Genomic DNA, 14,929 nt, shown 5'->3' with positions numbered 1-14,929 from the left:
CCAGCAACTGCAGACTTTCTCATGTTTATAAATAAAAATCAGTAGTTTAGACCTTTGACTAGTTTATTGTAACCAGTTATTGAAAAGTAATGGAGTGAATAATTTTATTTTCTAGGATACCGCTTAATAGGAAGTCACTCAGGTGTGAAGCTCTGCAGATGGACCAAGGTAGCGGAGAAAAGTATATCCCAAAATTTTGTTTGCTTTTATATTGTATCTTGTATGAAAATTGTTCAACATAAATGTCTTTATATTGTTAAAAATAAGTATTGAGAAAGCATTTAAGAGTATAGAATCGATAATAAGTTGCTTGTCACAGGCACAGAAAAAGATATCGCTGGCTGTGGAATATATCAAACCTCAAGATGCATTTATTTGAAGTACTTTATTTTATAACCATTAAAGTTTGGCATGGTGAATGATAAATTGGCATCAAAGATATTTGCATGTATCAATTCATGAACTCATGACAGCGAAGTTTAATTTCAACTTTATGAACGTAGGGGATAAGAGATCAGCCATGTAAGTTGAGTAATTGTCTTTAGAAATGATACAGTTGCAGACTACGCTTTGTGCATCACATAGACTGAGATAGGGAATAAACATTGCTATGTTACAGAGATAGAAGACAGTCGTCTTGCTGAGTGTGATCTTACAAACAAAAGTGCAATTGAGGGTCAGCTAGAGTGATAATTTTGTAACAGACAGACTCAGTTTCGGACAGTAGATAAATCCCTCTTCCATTATTGCACAATGTCTTTGTATGTTTGATATGTCTGGTCTGTGATATTCTAAATCACCTGTTATCTATTAAGCACTATCTATGCCATTTAATATCTTAAATGACTTGTAATGTTTTTTAATTTAAAAAAGAAGTAAAAACATTAAAAAAGGACTAACATCGCGAGGGTAAAATAATTTTACTCTTTGTAACATAGCAATGGTAAATAACTTTGCCTCTTCATTCATACATATAATATCAAATTGAAATCAGTGGGGGCTCAGACTGTAATTGCTGGATGTGACCTACCTTGACCATTTAAATAGGTAAATGCTAGTAGGATGAGTCAATAAAGCTCTCATTTGCTTTATTTGTGTGTAATTCTTAAATATGCATGTACAGTAAGGGTTTTAATTGGCAACATTTGTTACTTTGGTTTCATTGCCACAGTCCATGCTTCGAGGTCGAGGTGGTTGCTACAAGCACACATTCTATGGAATTGAGAGCCATCGTTGTATGGAGACAACCCCCAGTCTAGCTTGTGCCAATAAATGTGTCTTTTGCTGGAGGTAAGAGACAAAGGACAATGCATACTAATTTAATTGTTCTCTCTAAGTATGACATGGTTAGAAGTTGTGTGTATTAACTGAACAGTCTAAACTAATGTTGTGGGATAAATGCAAAATTACCTTTTCTTGTGTTGCCAGCAAACATTGTTAATGTATCTAATTTACTGGGAAGTCTGTTTTTCCATTATAGTGATGATGGTGTTATTTGCTGAGCATCAGAATATGATGAGAATTTGGCTCATGTATTAATGTCATGATGCAGATCACTTTATACAATCTCTAAAGAATTGATTTGAATAGAATCAGGTTTCTTTTCACTGTCTTATATGACATAAAATTAGTTGTTTCCAGCAGCGGTATATTACAGAAACCATCAAATTACTGTAAATTACAAAATAAATAGTGGAAAAAAAACAGCATAATGAGGTTGTGTTCATGGGTTCATCTGCCATTCAGGAATCTAATGGTGCAAGGGAAAAAGCAGTTCCTGAATCATTTAGTGTGTGCCTTAATGGCTCCTGTACCTCCTCCCTGATGGTAGTAACGAGAAGAGAGCATGTAACTGAATGGTGACTGTCCTTAATGATGGAATCAGGTTTCTTGAGGCACCATGTCTTCAAGATGTCCCAAGTGGTGGGAGGATTGTGCCTGTGGTGGAGCTGTCTGAGTCTGCAACTACTTGTGATCCTGCACATCTGAGCCTCTGTACCAGGTGGTAACCAGTAGGAATGTTATCCATTGCACATCTATAGAAATATGTGAGGGCATTCCAAAACATCTGAAACTCCTAATGAAATAGAGCTATTAGCGTGCTTCTTCATGATTGCATCTATGTATTGGGCCCAGGGCAGATCCTCTGTGATGTTGGCACCCAAGAACTTAGATCTGCTCACCCTTTCCACCACTGACTACTCATTGAAGGCTTGTGTGTTCTCTTGACTTCTCCGTCCTGAAGTCGATCATCAGTTCCTTGGTCTTGCTGACTTTGAGTATGAGGTTGTTGTTGTGACTCTCCTCAACCAGCCAATCTGTCATCTGAGATTTTACCAACAACGCTGGTGTCATCTGCAAATTTGTAAATGATGTTTGAGCTGTGCTTAGCTATACAGTTATGGGTGTGGGTAGATGTGCATGCAATGATAAGTTCCTGAAAGCTAAGTATGGTTAGGTTAAAGGTTGAGTTCTGCCACCAATAAATGCTATGCCTTTGGTAAATTGATTTATTATTGTCACATGTATAGTGGTTCAGTGAAAAGCCTGTTCTACATAGCGTTCATATAGATTAATTCATTAGTGCATTGAGCTAGTCTAAGGCAAAACAGTAACACCCTGCATGCACCGTTGGTCTATACCAGTGATTCCCAGTGGGGACAGTACCACTCCCCAACAGGGCAGTTATGTATCCTAAGGGGATGTTAGGGGAAATAAAGTTTGTTGGGGAACATTCAAGATTCTTGGAGGGAGCAAGGTAAGCAGCACCCTAACTTGAGGGATGAGACCTGACTGGTCATATCAACTCACAGCCATCGTTAACATCCAATAGGCATTCTGAGTTTATGTTAATTTTTTCAATGTAATTTAGGCCCATTAATGGTGGATAAATATGTATGGCATGATCTCTATGAGTCTGAAAGTGGTGAAGCCTTGAATTCTAATCCTGCTAAGAAACAGAGCACCAATACAATGTTACATACTGGGAGTATGGTTTTATTCCATACCCGTCAGCTCAGCAAAGCCCCATGTGTCTTATTGTAATACTGTACTATCTAATGAAGCCATGAAACCATCAAGATTACAGGAACACTTCTATAAAAGACAGCTTGAAAAGGACCACAAGATGAAAATATTTGAAAAGTGTTGCACACTCGAGTCATTTGCCAAGAAAGCTAGACCTTAGTACATCCAAAGGGTTAGCAAAGTATGGAAAATCTCATAAATTGGTGAAAGAGTAATGATGCCTGCTGTATCAGAAGTTCTGAAAATGGATACCAGTATTTTAAAATCAATTGCTCTGAGTAGCTCGTTGTATTGATGAAATGAGTGAAGGCGTTGAGTATTAACTATGCACAGAGCTACAAAAGAAACAGAATTTGGGACACAACTGAATGAGTCAATTATGCAAGACAATGAGGCAGCTAATGGCATATGTATGGTTTATCAAAAATGGGAAAGTTTATGAAGGCCATGTGGCCTTTTATATATTGGCGAGATCCGACGCAGACTGGGAGACCGCTTTGCTGAACACCTACGCTCTGTCCGCCAGAGAAAGCAGGATCTCCCAGTGGCCACACATTTTAATTCCACATCCCATTCCCATTCTGACATGTCTATCCACGGCCTCCTCTACTGTAAAGATGAAGCCACACTCAGGTTGGAGGAACAACACCTTATATTCCATCTGGGTAGCCTCCAACCTGATGGCATGAACATCGACTTCTCTAACTTCCGCTAATGCCCCACCTCCCCCTCATACCCCATCTGTTACTTATTTTTATACACACATTCTTTCTCTCACTCTCCTTTTTCTCCCTCTGTCCCTCTGAATATACCCCTTGCCTATCCTCTGGGTTCCTCCCCCCCCCCCCGTCTTTCTTCCCGGACCTCCTGTCCCATGATCCTCTCGTATCCCTTTTGCCTATCACCTGTCCAGCTCTTGGCTCCATCCCTCCCCCTCCTGTCTTCTCCTATCATTTTGGATCTCCCCCTCCCCCTCCAACTTTCAAATCCCTTACTCACTCTTCCTTCAGTTAGTCCTGACGAAGGGTCTCGGCCTGAAACGTCGACTGCACCTCTTCCTAGAGATGCTGCCTGGACTGCTGCGTTCACCAGCAACTTTTATGTGTGTTGCTTGAATTTCCAGCATCTGCAGAATTCCTGTTCTTTGATCCTTTTGATCGGTGATATACCTAGCCAATCTGTATAACAAAATGAGCCTTCTAAGTATGAAACTGCAGGATGAGAATTTCTATTTAATCCCGGCAAAAAGTGCAGTGTCCACTTTTATTGGAAAATTGGAAATATATAAGCAAAACAATGGGAGAAGAATATTCTCACAGTTTCCCTGCATGGAAAATATGAAACCCCCTTTCACAGATGGAGATTTGCAAGAGTACTGCTTACACTTGCAGTCACGGAAGAAGGATTTTCAGAATCAATTCAAGTATTTGAACAATCTGGAAATTTCAGATTGGGTAATTAACACTTTTCTTTGGAAGGTGGAAGAATAAGGAGAGCTTGCAAGAAGAAATGATTGAAATTCAGAATGATGAAGAAGCTAGAATGCTTTTCAAAAATATCAGCTTTTATAGTGTGTGGCTACACTGTCATACAAAGTTTCCCAGTCTTTGGAGAAGAGCCAAACTGCTCTTAATTATTTTCCATCCCCGTGTCTTGTTGAAAGAGACTTTAGTGCAGTGAACCACATACTCACAAAAATACACAAACCTATTGGACATTGATACAAGTGGGGGCTTAAGGCTTTTGCTGTCATAACTTGCATTGGATATTTTAACTCTTGCTAAAAACCATCAAGCTCAAAGATCACATTGCTATCGAAACTGCTGTACAGTGCACAGGTACTGTGTAAGCTAAGTTTAAAGACACATAATTTTAAAGCATAATCATTTTTCTCATGTTAACATACGTTTTTATGTTTTTATGTTTTCATGTTTTTATACTATGGGGGCTCCGGAAAGTATATTGTGCCTAAGAGTGGCGTTGACAACTATGAAAGAGCTTTAGGGGAGGCAATAGGCTAAAAAATGTTGGGAAACCCTGGACTATTCTCTTGACTTGACAGTGGTATTTTTCTGACATCTAAGAAGCAATTTTTGTTATTCTTTGTGGACTCCTCTGCAGTTAGGGGGGGGGTGTGAAATATCATAATTTCCAAGCTTTCTGATGAGGCAAAATTAGCTGGGATTGTGAGTACAGGGGAGAATGTTAACAGGGGATGTTAAGGGAATATGGACAAGTTGAGAAATTGGGTAGAACATGATAGATGGAAAATAAAGTGGAAAAAATTATAACAATCCATTGTGATACACATAATTGAATAGTATTTATTAATTGATGAGCAACTGGCAGGGTTGATGCCCATATATAAGTCACTAAAGCACAACAGGCAGGTGAAGTAAGTAATTTACCAAAGTGTGCTTTGTTAACCTTTATTACAAGAAGATTTGATTACTGGAATAAGGAATTTTTTTTCAATTGTATAGTGCCTTGAAGTTACTATAGAGAGAGTGCAACAAAATTTATTACAGATATTTTAGGGATGGTAGATTTGCTATTTGGAAGGAGTTAAAAATCTGGGACTGTATTCTTTGAAGAGTAGAAGGATGAAAGGAAATCTTATTGAAACTCACAAAATTCTTAAATGCTGACAGACTAGATACAGGGAGGAGGTTTCCTCGAACTCAGGAATCTTGGACAAGGAAGGACAGTTTTAGAATAATTGGTAAACTTTTGGACTGAAATGAGAAATTTCTGCATTCAGAGAATGTTGGACCTTTGGAATTCTCTAATCCAACTGCTGTATTGGCAAAGGATATGGGGATTGTGCTGGAAATATATATAAAACTTGAAGGGTTTTATGGCATACTTCTGTTTTTCTCTCTTTTATGTTCTTGTTCCAGGCACATCAAAACTGGAAACTAGTAAAACCTATGATGTTATAGGAATAGTGATTAAGATTAGTCATAGTCATAGTCATACTTTATTGATCCCGAGGGAAGTTGGTTTTCGTCTCAGTTGCACCATAAATAATTAAATAGTAATATGTAAATTATGCCAGGAAATAAGTCCAGTACCAGCCTATTGGCTCAGGGTGTCTGACCCGCCAAGGGAGGAGTTGTAAAGTTTGATGGCCACAGGCAGGAATGACTTCCTATGACGCTCTGTGTTGCATCTCGGTGGAATGAGTCTCTGGCTGAATGTACTCCTGTGCCGACCCAGTACATTATGTAATGGATGGGAGACATTGTCCAAGATGGCATGCAACTTGGACAGCATCCTCTTTTCAGACACCACCGTGAGAGAGTCCAGTTCCATCCCCACAACATCACTGGCCTTAAGAATGAGTTTGTTGATTCTCTTGGTGTCTGCTACCCTCAGCCTGCTGCCCCAGCACACAACAGCAAACATGATAGCACTGGCCACCACAGACTCATAGAACATCCTCAGCATCGTCCGGCAGATGTTAAAGGACCTCAGTCTCCTCAGGAAATAGAGACAGCTCTGACCTTTCTTGTAGACAGCCTCATTGTTCTTTGACCAGTCCAGTTTATTGTCAATTCGTATCCCCAGGTATTTGTAATCCTCCACCATGTCCACACTGACCCCCTGGATAGAAACGGGTCACCAGTGCCTTAGCCCTCCTCAGGTCTACCACCAGCTCCTTAGTCTTTTTCACATTAAGCTGCAGATAATTCTGCTAACACCATGTGACAAAGTTTCCTACCGTAGCCCTGTACTCAGCCTCATCTCCCTTGCTGATGCATCCAACTATGGCAGAGTCATCAGAAAACTTCTGAAGATGGCGAGACTCTGTGCAGTAGTTGAAGTCCAAGGTGTAAATGGTGAAGAGAAAGGGAGACAAGACAGTCCCCTGTGGAGCCCCAGTGCTGCTGATCACTCTGTCGGACACACAGTGTTGTAAGCGCACGTACTGTGGTCTGCTAGTCAGGTAATCAAGAATCCATGACACCAGGAAAGCATCCACCTGCATCGCTGTCAGCTTCTCCCCCAGCAGAGCAGGGTGGATGGTGTTGAACGCACTGGAAAAGTCAAAAAACATGACCCTCACAGTGCTCGCTGGCTTGTCCAGGTGGGCGTAGACACTGTTCAGCAGGTAGACGATGGCATCCTCAACTCCTAGTCAGGGCTGGTAGGCGAACTGGAGGGGATCTAAGTGTGGCCTAACCATAGGCTGGAGCAGCTCCAGAGCAAGTCTTTCCAGGGTCTTCATGATGTGGGAGGTCAATGCTGCCAGTCTGTAGTCATTGAGGCTGCTGGGGTGCGGAGTCTTCAGCACAGGGACGAGGCAGGACGTCTTCCACAGCACAGGAACCCTCTGGAGACTCAGGCTCAGGTTGAAGACATGACAATGTACTCCACATAGCTGAGGGGCACAGGCTTTGAGCACGCGGGTACTGACGCCATCCGGGCCTGCAGTCTTGCTTGGGTTGAGACGTTTCAATTGTCTTCACACCTGTTCAGCTGTGAAGCCCACCGTGGTGATTTCGTGTAGGGAAGGGGTATAGTCATGAGAGCAGGGTGGGGAACTGTGAGGAGGCGTAGGAGGAGAGAGTGGAATATGTTTTGGTTTGGGGCGGACAATAGATAAATCATGTGAAGGATGGGCATGGGCCATAATGTCAAATCTGTAAAGAACAGGTTAAGTTCGTTGGCCCTGTCCACACTGCCTTCAGCTCCTCTGTTGCTAGTTTGCCGGAACCCAGTGATGGTCCTTGTCCCACTCCAGACCTCTCTCATGTTGTTCTGCTGGAGTTTCCACTCAAGCTTCCTCCTATACCTGTCTTTAGCCTCCCTGATCCTGGCTTTCAGGTCACTCTGTATTGCCCTCAGCTTCTCCCTATTTCCATCTCTAAACGCCCTCTTTTTAGCGTTCGGGATGTCCTTAATGTCCTTTGTTACCCATGGCTTGTTATTTGAATATCAAAGGACAGTTCTTGTTGGAACATTGCAGTCCACACAGAAGTTGACATAACCAGTGATGCACTGGTTACATCATTATATAGATACAGAACATTTTAATTACCTTTATTTTCTCTGTATTCAGCTGCTAACTTGCTTAAAAAATCTTGAAGTTGTTCGTTTGAGAATTTTAGCCTTTTAAAGGTAGATTAAGTTCTTAATTAGATTAAAAAGACTTCCCTTGAAACTGCTTCCAAAAATGAAAATTTAAATTAGATTATTCCCCAATTTAGCTTCAACTTTAAGTAGTTGTAGTATCTATTCACATTTAAAAACAATGAAGGAGCAATCTTAGCCGAACATTAATGTCTTTAAAATGATGAATAGCCTTATAAATTAGTGATAGTAATTGGTTAGAGTTCTAGGGATTGAGCATACTTTATTTCTTACATCCTTCGCATACACGAGGAGTAAAACTCTTTACATTATGTCTCTGTCTGAAGGTGCAATGTGCAAATTATTGTAATTTGTAATAAATAGTATGTACAGTAAGACATACAGCAGAGCAGTCAATATAGCTTAGAAGTACAATTGTGTCAGCATGAATTAACCAGTCTGATGGCCTGGCAAAGAAGCTATCCTGGAGCCTGTTGGTCCTCGCTTTTATGCTGTGGTATCATTTCCCAGATGGAAGCAGCTGGAACAGTTTGTGGTTGGGGTGACTTGGGTCCCCAATGATCCTTCAGGCCATTTTTACGCATATGTCACTGTAATTGCCCTGAATAGTGGGAAATTCACATCCACAAATATGCTGGGCTGTCCGCACCACTCTCTGCAGAGTCCTGCGATTGGGGGAAGTGCAGTTCCCGTACCAGGCAGTGATGCAGCCAGGCAGGATGCTCTCAGTTGTGCCCCTGTAGAAGTCCTTAGGATTTGGGGACTCATGTTGAACTTCTTCAACCACCTGAGATGAAAGCGATGCTGATGAGTTTAATAGGTTTGAGGTCTAGATTAGTTCAGGAAGTTTGGGGAGAGTTGTAGGGAAAGCAAAGTAGCCCAACATATTCCGCTTCAAACACAATTTCACAAAAAATTGGAAAAAATATATGTACACTATTGTGTTGCATTATGTATGGGTGATGATACTTACTGTTAAATCTTATTAAGCAGTGCCAGAAATTGTACGATTACACTCCTTGTTAAAGCAGCAGTAGTTCTTTAGAAAGCGTCTTCTCTATAGGAGGGATAAATTTTGAGAACGTAAGAGGCCAAGGCTGTGTATCAAGAATGATTTTTTGCTTCAGATGAGTTAGTGAATTAGATTATCTTTGAAGCTAAGCTAGTCAAGGTGAAATGGTAATTTAATTTTTCTTATCCTGTGGTGTACTGATTGTTTGCTGTATTCTTCAAAGTACTTTATAGCATGCAAAAAAAAAAACCTGAGATGTGGATAGGGCTGCAAATTAAATAAACTGGTGATTGGTGAGTTGTGTGAAGATTGGAGAGAGAGAGAGAGTTCTTAAAAGGAGTCAAGACCATAAAATTAATATGCAGAGTGACAGGGGAGGACCAAGAGTTTGGTAGCATTTCATAAGTACAGTTGGATCAAGCAAATATGATTAAAGCTTCAAGTTAAATACATTGCATTTGAGTGGTCAGCGGTTTGGAGGTTTAGAACTACAGATATTCCCTGTTTGTCAAAAAGTTTCTTTAAATAAATATTGCAAAATAGCAGCCTATAAATGCAATTGGAAAAACCCCACCCACAAATTTTACCTATTTGTGAGTAGCATCATAAAACATGTTGGAGTAAGCTTCTGATGTAGCTGAAAGCAACTTGTTTGAGGTCTGTGAGAAGGGCAGAGTCAATAACTGGAGGTGGTCCTTTGATGGATACATTTGCAATCTCAGAGTACGTCTGAGAAATGTTTTCAGAAATCTTGTTTTGTAGAAAGGTAATAGAAGGGAAGCAATTCTGTTCATTTGATTAGTTGTAAAAAATATGATTGCAAGGATTGTGAGCTTTTGTAACTGTTCCTTTGTTTTGGTTAACTAGATCATCTGGTGATGTAAGGTCAATGTTAAAGCAGGTTATGGGCAAAAATCACATACATTTCAGAAAGACCATATTGCATAGTGGTACAGTGCATAGAGCCATGTACATTAGACAGAACTATTAAGGGACCTTCCTAGTTAAAATGTTATAACCAACTGACGTTACAAACCTTTATTTAACAGACATCATACTAACCCTGTTGGAACTGAATGGCGATGGAAAATGGATGAAGCCGATATGATATTAAAAGAAGCAATTGAGAATCATCAGAACCTGATCAAACAATTTAAAGGTAAAGAGCTGTCAAGCAGTGGCAGGAATATTGGATATAATGAGGAAAATATTTTGTTTCACTCAGTTGATGATAAAGTGGGATGGGTTAAAAATGAGGATGGCAAAGGACCAGGGGACTATTCATCTTTTGGCTTATTTCCATCATTTATCTTGAATTGTGAGTTCAGTCTAGCTTATCTATGGAGGGACAAGAGCAGTGACCCTAATTGTCAATACCCATTTATTGTAATGCACCTTTCCTTCAACCAACTTTCTTATATATTCTTATGTAATTAACGTTCTATATTTAAGAAGTAAAACTCCAACAATCCATTTCACAATTTCAGAATCTCTGGTTTTGTTTTAAGGTGGTTTCTCCTACACATAAACAATGACTCCATTTCAGAAGTGCTTTATTGGTAGTAATGCACCTTGAGATATCATGAAAGGGATAGGAAAAGCACTATATAAACCAAAGATTTATAGCTGTCCTAAGCACTCTTTGAAATTGCTCCTTAACCTAATTTATTCTATAAAACATAACACCAATTTTCAAGATTTTGTATTTCGCAATATAGAGCCTTAGTAAATATATGCTCTACAATTGTAGCTTCCTTCATTTGTCAATTAATAGTTCTGATGCCATGAATATATCCAGCATTTTCTCCAGCACTTTCCATTAGCTTTTTTAAAAATATTCATTCTTGAGATGTTGATGGTGTTGGCAAGAGGAACAATTGTCTAGCAAATGTAAGCATGACCCACTATGTGGTGAAGATAGTCCTAAATACCAAAGGAAATCAGTGGGTTGTTGTCAGTGGAGGTAAGAAATACCTGTCCAAATTTGTTTTAGTTCTTTTGTGTGACTTATGTCAGTGGTAAAGACAGAATTTAGTGTCCCATCCAAAATCAAAAAGGTGCAGATGTTGGAAATCTGAAATAAAAACCGAAAATTATAGAAACACTCATTACATCAGGGAGCATCTTTGGAAAGAGAAATAGAGATAACATTTCAGGTTGAAGATCCATTTTAGGAAATTAAAATCTCCCAAAAAATGCATACGTAAATGCTTGGGACTGGCGTATGCCTATAGCAGCTGATCGCTGGAGGCTGTAATCGGGAATTACTGAAGAACTTGGAGGAAAGAATCTATATTTCTGTTAATTAGATCATTTGTCTGAAGCAAGAACATTTGCTTGTTTCAGAATTCTTCTTTGACAGTCCTTCAGGCTGAAGATGATGTGCTTCCCATCCTGGCATTTTGGCTTCTGAGGTAGTTGATGAGGCCAACGTGGAAACTGCAGATGCCTTGAGGAGTGGGTGGGTGACTTGTTTGTGAGATGTTGTGTTCCATCCACCACTAACACAAGACTTCCATATGCTGCTGATGAGGTTAATGCTATCCCAAATGCTCCTTCCCCACAATGAACAATCATGAATCAGAAGTTGGCTGGGTTCAGTTGGGATGTTACTCTTCATCAAGCAGGTTTTGATACATCCTTGAATTCTTTTGTCTGTCTACCTGCTAATCTCTTCCTGTGACAGCTCGGAATAGAGTTTCTGTTTCAGGAGGAGGATGTTAGGCATGGAAATGGCATGGCCTGCCAGCATTAGTTGACTAATAGTTAACTTGGCCGCAGAGCTAGGTATATTTGCATAGGTGAGGATGGTGATGGATTGCTAGTCTCATCATAGCATGGTGATTATGCGCTCTTACCCTCACATGTGAGACACAATCTGAAGAGTATGTAACTTGATGTAGGTGATATTCCTATACACAAACAGAAGGTACTTTATGGTATGTTTTAGCTAAATTTTATTTATATTTGTCATCACATCTCAAATTTGATATTCTTTTGCATGTTATCATGAAAATCATTTTTTTTTGTACAGAAAAACAAATAATTGTAAATAACATCTGAGCACTAATGAACTCACATTGTAAGGAGATATATATTTTGAATTGAATTGACTTTGTTTCTTACAACCTTCACATATATCAGTAAAAATCTTTACATTATGTCTCCGTCTAAATGTGCAACATGCAATCATAGTAATTTATAATAAATAGAACAGTCAATGTAACATAGAAATACACTCAAATCAGCGTGAGTTAATCAGTCTGATGGCCTGGTGGAAGAAGCTGTTGGTCCTGGCTTTTATGCTGCGGTACTGTTTCCCGGATGGTAGTAGCTGGAATAGATTGTGGTTGGGGTGACTTGGGTTCCCAATGGTCCTTTGGGTCCTTTTCTTACACCTGTCTTAGTAAATGTCCTGAATCATGGAAAGTTCACAACTACAGATGCACTGGGCTGTCCACACCACTCTCTGCAGAATCCTGTGATTTAGGGAGGTACATTTCCCATACCAGGCAGTGATGCAGCCAGTCAGGATGCTCTCAACTGTGCCCCTGTAGAAAGTTCTTCAGATTTGAGGGCCCATACTAAATTTCCTCAACCGTCTGAGGTGAAAGAGGCACTGTTGTGCCTTTTTCACCACACAGCTGGCGTGTACAGACCATGTTAGGTTCTCAGTGATGTGAGTGCTGAGGATCTTAAAGCTGTTTACCCCCTCAACCCCAAATCCATTGATGTCAATAGGGGTTAGTCCATCTCCATTCCTCCTGTAATCCAAAACCAGCTCCTTTGTTTTTGCGCCATTGACAGGTTGTTTTCTTGACATCACTGTGCCAGAGAGATGACTTCTTCCCTATAGGCCACCTTGTTATTGTTTGAGATTAGGCCAATCAATCTAGTGTCGTCGGCAAACTTAATTAGAAGATTAGAGCTGTGGGTGGCGACACAGTCATGAGTATACAGGGAGTAAAGGGGTGGCGGGGGGGACTTAGTACATAACCCTGAGGAGCTCCTGTGTTGAGAGTCAGAGGGGTGGAAAAGAGGGAGCCCACTCTTACCACTTGCCAGCGATCTGACAGGAAGTCCAGGGTTCAGCTGCATAAGGCAGGGTCAAGGCTCAGGTCTCTGAGCTTCCTGTCAAGCCTGGATGGAATTATGTGTTGAATGCTGAACTGTAGTCCAAGAACAGCATTCTCACGTAAGTATCCTTTTTCTCCAGATGTGTAAGGACGGTATGTAGAGCAGTGGTTGTTCTGTGTGTTGGTAGGCGAATTGTAGGGGGTCCAGTATGGGTGGTAGCATGCTGCAGATGTAGTCCTTGACCAGCCTCTCAAAGCATTTGCTTGTTATTGAGGTGAGTGTGACAGGACGTCAGTAGCACATTAGGATTCCTTGCCACTCTTTTTAACCACTCTGTCCCCCCCACAGATAAAACTTGTATTGAAAATGATACATATTAAAAGGACGTTGAAATTGAAAAAACACACATCAAAGTTGCTGGTGAACGCAGCAGGCCAGGCAGCATCTCTAGGAAGAGGTACAGTCGACGTTTCAGGCCAAGACCCTTCATCAGGACTAACTGAAGGAAGAGCTAGTAAGACATTTGAAAGTGGGAGGGGGAGGGGGGAGATCCAAAATGATAAGAGAAGACAGGAGGGGGAGGTTTGGAGCCAAGAGCTGGACAGATGATTGGCAAATGTGATATGAGAGGATCATGGGACAGGAGGTCCGGGGAGAAGGAAAAGGGGGAGGGGGGGGGAACCCAGAGGATGGGCAAGGAGTATAGTCAGAGGGACAAAGGGAGAAAAAGGAAAGAGAGAGAGAAAGAATGAATGTGTGTATATAAATAAACAATGGATGTGGTACGAGGGGGAGGTGGGGCATTAGCGGAGGTTAGAGAAGTCAATGTGCATGCCATTGGGTTGGAGGCTACCCAGACGGAATATAAGGTGTTGTTCCTCCAACCTGAGTGTGGCTTCATCTTTACAGTAGAGGAGGCCGTGGATAGACATATCCGAATGGGAATGGGGAGTGGAATTAAAACGTGTGGCCACTGGGAGATCCTGCCTTCTCTGGCGGACAGAGCATAGGCGTTCAGCAAAACGATCTCCCAGTCTGCGTCGGGTCTCGCCAATATATAGAGGCCACATCGGGAGCACCGGACGCAGTATATCACCCCAGCCGACTCACAGCTGAAGTGTCGCCTCACCTGGAAGGACTGTCTGGTGCCCTGAGTGGTGGTAAGGGAGGAAGTGTAAGGGCATGTGTAGCACTTGTTCCACTTACAAGGATAAGTGCCAGGAGGGAGATCAGTGGGGAGGGATGGGGGGGACGAATGAACAAGGGAGTCATCAACCAGCAACTTTGATGCGTGTTGCTTGAATTTCCAGCATCTGCAGAATTCCTCGTGTTTACATTGAAATTGAAAAAAATTCTTTTGTTGAGCAGAAATATTCCTTCTCTGATCATTAGACTGTAAGACATAGGAACAGAATTAGGCCATTCAGCCCAGCTAGTCTGCTCCACCATTCCATCATAGCTGATTCCGGATCCCACTCTACCTCATACACCTGCCTTCTCACCATATCCTTTGATGCCTTGACCGATCACGAAATGATCAACTTTTGCCTTAAATATATGTAACGACTTGTCTCCACTGCAGTATGTGGCAGAACATTCCATAGATTTACTACTCTCTGGCTAAAAAAATTCTTCCATTCCTCTGTTCTAAAAGGATTACCCCTCAATATTGAGGCTGTGCCCTCTAGTTCTGGATATCCCCACCATTGGAAACAT

The 14,929-nt window shown here is 41.0% G+C and overlaps 1 protein-coding gene across 3 annotated transcripts in view; it reads left to right on the top strand.

Moving 5' to 3' along the window:
- Positions 1-14,929, top strand: part of tyw1 (tRNA-yW synthesizing protein 1 homolog (S. cerevisiae)) — a 204,278-nt gene that overhangs the window by 81,188 nt on the left and 108,161 nt on the right. For all 3 annotated transcript variants that reach the window (XM_072243119.1, XM_072243121.1, XM_072243120.1), the window contains 3 exons: positions 116-168; positions 1,172-1,290; positions 10,186-10,295. In XM_072243119.1, coding sequence (XP_072099220.1) covers positions 116-168; positions 1,172-1,290; positions 10,186-10,295 — 282 coding nt within the window. The remainder of the gene's footprint in view (positions 1-115; positions 169-1,171; positions 1,291-10,185; positions 10,296-14,929) is intronic.

This window comes from Mobula birostris, chromosome 25 (assembly GCF_030028105.1).
Source record: "Mobula birostris isolate sMobBir1 chromosome 25, sMobBir1.hap1, whole genome shotgun sequence".
NCBI lineage: Eukaryota > Metazoa > Chordata > Chondrichthyes > Myliobatiformes > Myliobatidae > Mobula > Mobula birostris.
Note: the sequence above shows the minus strand (reverse complement) of the source record. Positions and strands in the feature narration are given on the sequence as shown.